General features: G+C 34.5%; 1 protein-coding gene across 1 annotated transcript in view; it reads left to right on the top strand.

The window, feature by feature from the left end:
* Nucleotides 1–2,954: 2,954 nt before the first annotated feature.
* The window catches only part of pdcd6 (programmed cell death 6), a 17,323-nt gene continuing 14,202 nt past the window's right edge, over nucleotides 2,955–6,075 (top strand). The window contains exons 1-2 of the mRNA XM_060871268.1: nucleotides 2,955–3,111; nucleotides 5,871–5,932. Coding sequence (XP_060727251.1) covers nucleotides 3,029–3,111; nucleotides 5,871–5,932 — 145 coding nt within the window. The 5' untranslated portion in view covers nucleotides 2,955–3,028. The remainder of the gene's footprint in view (nucleotides 3,112–5,870; nucleotides 5,933–6,075) is intronic.

The raw sequence follows: 6,075 nt of genomic DNA, 5'->3' as shown, positions 1-6,075 counted from the left end.
CTTGTTTGTATAGTATAGTGTTATTTATGTGTGTATTGTACAGTATAGTGTTATTTATGTGTGTATTGTATAGTATAGTGTTATTTATGTGTGTATTGTATAGTGTTATTTATGTGTGTAATGTATAGTATAGTGTTATTTATGTGTGTATTGTACAGTATAGTGTTATTTATGTGTGTATTGTATAGTATAGTGTTATTTATGTGTGTATTGTACAGTATAGTGTTATTTATGTGTGTATTGTATAGTGTTATTTATGTGTGTAATGTATAGTATAGTGTTATTTATGTGTGTATTGTACAGTATAGTGTTATTTATGTGTGTATTGTATAGTATAGTGTTATTTATGTGTGTATTGTACAGTATAGTGTTATTTATGTGTGTATTGTATAGTATAGTGTTATTTATGTGTGTATTGTATAGTATAGTGTTATTTATGTGTGTATTGTATAGTATAGTGTTATTTATGTGTGTATTGTACAGTATAGTGTTATTTATGTGTGTATTGTATAGTATAGTGTTATTAATGTCTGTATTGTATAGTATAGTGTTATTTATGTGTGTATTGTATAGTATAGTGTTATTTATGTGTGTATTGTATAGTATAGTGTTATTTATGTGTGTATTGTATAGTATAGTGTTATTTATGTGTGTATTGTATAGTATAGTGTTATTTATGTGTGTATTGTATAGTATAGTGTTATTTATGTGTGTATTGTATAGTATAGTGTTATTTATGTCTATATTGTATAGTATAGTGTTATTTATGTGTGTATTGTATAGTATAGTGTTATTTATGTGTGTATTGTATAGTATAGTGTTATTTATGTGTGTATTGTATAGTATAGTGTTATTTATGTGTGTATTGTATAGTATAGTGTTATTTATGTGTGTATTGTACAGTATAGTGTTATTTATGTGTGTATTGTATAGTATAGTGTTATTTATGTGTGTATTGTATAGTATAGTGTTATTTATGTGTGTATTGTACAGTATAGTGTTATTTATGTGTGTATTGTATAGTATAGTGTTATTTATGTGTGTATTGTATAGTATAGTGTTATTTATGTGTGTATTGTACAGTATAGTGTTATTTATGTGTGTATTGTATAGTATAGTGTTATTTATGTGTGTATTGTATAGTATAGTGTTATTTATGTGTGTATTGTATAGTATAGTGTTATTTATGTGTGTATTGTACAGTATAGTGTTATTTATGTGTGTATTGTATAGTATAGTGTTATTTATGTGTGTATTGTATAGTATAGTGTTATTAATGTCTGTATTGTATAGTATAGTGTTATTTATGTGTGTATTGTATAGTATAGTGTTATTTATGTGTGTATTGTATAGTATAGTGTTATTTATGTCTGTATTGTATAGTATAGTGTTATTTATGTGTGTATTGTATAGTATAGTGTTATTTATGTGTGTATTGTATAGTATAGTGTTATTTATGTGTGTATTGTATAGTATAGTGTTATTTATGTCTATATTGTATAGTATAGTGTTATTTATGTGTGTATTGTATAGTATAGTGTTATTTATGTGTGTATTGTATAGTATAGTGTTATTTATGTGTGTATTGTATAGTATAGTGTTATTTATGTGTGTATTGTATAGTATAGTGTTATTAATGTGTGTATTGTATAGTATAGTGTTATTTATGTGTGTATTGTATAGTATAGTGTTATTTATGTGTGTATTGTATAGTATAGTGTTATTTATGTGTGTATTGTATAGTATAGTGTTATTAATGTCTGTATTGTATAGTATAGTGTTATTTATGTGTGTATTGTATAGTATAGTGTTATTAATGTCTGTACTTTTGAGAGTCACAAACAGCTGGAACCAAATTCCTTGTGTGTGTCAACATCAACACACTTGGCAAATAAACCTGATTCTGATTCTGATATTTATTTCACTGAAAAAAGGGGCTTTTAATTGCTAGAGCGGATGTAGTATTTCTATTCTATCTCTTTTTTTACATGTGTGTGTTTCAGAATCAGAATCAGAAAGGTCTTATTGCCAAGTATGTTTCCACATGAGCTCCACAGTGTAAACATATAGCAATGGTAAGACATGAACACATAAATAATAGACTGTTGTATGTGCAAATTGTAATATAAGTGTGCAAATTAAAGTAAAGACGTGCAAATTCAAATGTAGATGTGCACAATAAAATATAAATGCGTACTTGTAGACAATGTAAGAATGGGTTTTGTTCTGTGTATGTTAGGTGTTCATCAGATGTCACAGACAATTCAGATCTTTTTAAAGCGGCACTTGTAGCATAGTAGTGCAGAGTGAACAATGAGCTGGTTTCTGTTACTAAACAGGATTAATATCTGGTTATTAAACCTCATCAAGACCAGGACTCATTTTAACCAATCAGATTGCATGCTCTTAACAAACTGGTGTATAAATATAAGGGAGGATTTTGACCCCAGTTAAATCTATAGATGTTACAGCAGTTTTTAACACCATCGTGTTTCTACAGTGGAGCTTGTTGAACTTCATCAGGGATTAATGTCGTACTGGTTCAGGTTTTAGGAGGAGATCCAACACACACCATTAATACATCAGTTAATCCCTGAAACTGAAACTAACACAATGATCATTAGAACATATTTATATGGCTTTTTAATTCCTATTTCGATCTGAAGTGTTTTTATAGCTTTGAATTAAATAAAGCTCTTTTTTCCCCCAAATCTTTGAGAGCAGAGAATAAAGTAATGCAGAAATGTTCCTAATGGAAAAAACATACAAGCACAAAGACACGTTTTACAGCCAAACCGTCAATCAACGCTTATAGCTCCACCCTTTTAGCACAGTTCTGACACGCTGGCAAGCCGAGAGCCAATGAGAACGCTGGGAAATGCTGTGGGCGGAGCCGTGACGTGTATGCATATGTAATGAGGAGCGGTGACGTTGTGGTTTTTAACCACGCCTCTGCGTGAAGAATGTCACAGTCAGATTGAGACAAGTTACGGAGCCGTTACGGTGTTTAACGTGTCACGGAGCCGTAATGGCGTATCACAACCAGTACAGACCTCCTCACTACAACAGCGGCCCGCCGGACCAGGCGTTTCTGTGGAATATATTTCAGAGGTGAGTAAAAACACACAGATTCCGCATTGAGACTCTGAACTAGTGACTGCGGTTTGGCCCCCTAGTGGTGTGGAGACGGTACTGCAGATCTGCGTGTTGTTGACTCGCGTCTGAGGAGCAATTTAAGGCTTTATGGAACTTTAACTCGGGTTTTGTCCTTAAAATATATATCTACAATATATAATCTTCTGTGTACAAGGTTAGAGTTCGGGAAATATATTATATATAACTAGGGAAATAAAGATTATATATGTTTATATATATAACTAGTCATTTCCTGTTTGTGTCACATCTGGATAAACAGCTGTAATAAATCTGATTAACATTTATTATTATTATTATTATTATTATTATTATTATTATTATTATTATTATTATTATTCACTTTATTTATTTAATCTGTGCTTATACTGACTCACAGTTTAATAGCTAACCAGCTACTCACTGGAACTCCAGGAAGCAGGAACAGGGTTGTGTTACAGTGTATACACACAATGTATGGTGTTACAGTGTATACACACACAACCTACAGTGTAACACAGTGTATACACACACAATGTATGGTGTTACAGTGTATACACACACAACCTACAGTGTAACACAGTGTATACACACACAATGTATGGTGTTACAGTGTATACACACACAACCTACAGTGTAACACAGTGTATACACACACAATGTATGGTGTTACAGTGTATACACACACAACCTACAGTGTAACACAGTGTATACACACACAACGTAAGGTGTAACACAGTGTATACACTCACAACGTACGGTGTAACACAGTGTATACACACACAACGTACGGTGTAACACAGTGTATACACACACAATGTATGGTGTTACAGTGTATACACACACAACCTACAGTGTAACACAGTGTATACACACACAATGTATGGTGTTACAGTGTATACACACACAACCTACAGTGTAACACAGTGTATACACACACAACGTACGGTGTAACACAGTGTATACACACACGACGTACGGTGTAACACAGTGTATACACACACGACGTACGGTGTAACACAGTGTATACACACAACATACGGTGTAACACAGTGTATACACACACAACCTACAGTGTAACACAGTGTATACACACACGACGTACGGTGTAACACAGTGTATACACACAACGTACGGTGTAACACAGTGTATACACACAACGTACGGTGTAACACAGTGTATACACACACAACCTACAGTGTAACACAGTGTACACACACGACGTACGGTGTAACACAGTGTATACACACACGATGTATGGTGTTACAGTGTATACACACAATGTATGATGTAACACAGTGTATACACACACAATGTACGGTGTTACAGTGTACACACACACAACCTACAGTGTAACACAGTGTATACACACAACCTACAGTGTAACACAGTGTATACACACAACGTACGGTGTAACACAGTGTATACACACAACCTACAGTGTAACACAGTGTATACACACAACGTACGGTGTAACACAGTGTATACACACACAATGTACGGTGTAACACAGTGTATACACACACGACGTACGGTGTAACACAGTGTATACACACACAATGTATGGTGTTACAGTGTATACACACAATGTATGATGTAACACAGTGTATACACACACAATGTACGGTGTTACAGTGTACACACACACAACCTACAGTGTAACACAGTGTATACACACAACGTACGGTGTAACACAGTGTATACACACAACGTACGGTGTAACACAGTGTATACACACACGACGTACGGTGTAACACAGTGTATACACACACGACGTACGGTGTAACACAGTGTATACACACACGACGTACGGTGTAACACAGTGTATACACACACGACGTACGGTGTAACACAGTGTATACACACACGACGTACGGTGTAACACAGTGTATACACACACGACGTACGGTGTAACACAGTGTATACACACACGACGTACGGTGTAACACAGTGTATACACACACGACGTACGGTGTAACACAGTGTATACACACACGACGTACGGTGTAACACAGTGTATACACACACGACGTACGGTGTAACACAGTGTATACACACACGACGTACGGTGTAACACAGTGTATACACACACGACGTACGGTGTAACACAGTGTATACACACACGACGTACGGTGTAACACAGTGTATACACACACGACGTACGGTGTAACTTCCACTTTTGGTTCTCAAACAATAAAAAGCTCAGAAAATAAAAAGTCTGAATCAGATTTGTCTAAACGAGTCCTCAGTTATTCCTCTGACGACGCCTGATGACTCAAACCTACCATTAACTCCAGTTTCCATGGATTTATTTTCTCAGTTGTGTTTTAGGGTCACGTTGAAAATGTTTGGGATTCAAACGTTCCATTTTGTTCCTTCTGTGTAAATAAAAAAAAAACTTTTATCCTGTTTTTTTTCTTTTCTTCATAAATAGTAGTAATTGTTATCGTTGTTGTTGTTGTTTCTGTGTCTATATGCAACTGAGTTTCATGACTTGTTTCAGCTTAACATTTTGTGTGTTTTGGAAATCTAAAAGCTGAACACGGTTCACATTGAGCATGTAAAAGTGTTCAAAGTTTGTGTAGGAAAAGCGTTTCTAATTCTAATCGGCTTAAGGGTCAATAGAATATGATCGATTTAAAATGAAAGATCCTATAAGCTCTAAATCGTTCACATTTTACCACACGAACGTTTACGAGTAACAAGTTGAATTTAAAATGTGGATTTTCTTTCCTCAGGGTGGACAAAGACAGGAGTGGATCGATCTCAGATACGGAGCTTCAGCAAGCTTTATCAAACGGTACGTAGACTTCAATAGTCATTACACCTATCGATCTAACAGCCTTCAGGTCAAGTACAAAAAAAGATCCACTGAAAAATCGAAGAAGGTTGTTTCACATTGCACAAGACTCTGGGCAGCAGCATTAGCATTAGCATTAGCAT

This window comes from Tachysurus vachellii, chromosome 5, assembly GCF_030014155.1.
Source record: "Tachysurus vachellii isolate PV-2020 chromosome 5, HZAU_Pvac_v1, whole genome shotgun sequence".
Taxonomy (NCBI): Eukaryota; Metazoa; Chordata; class Actinopteri; order Siluriformes; family Bagridae; genus Tachysurus; species Tachysurus vachellii.
Note: the sequence above shows the minus strand (reverse complement) of the source record. Positions and strands in the feature narration are given on the sequence as shown.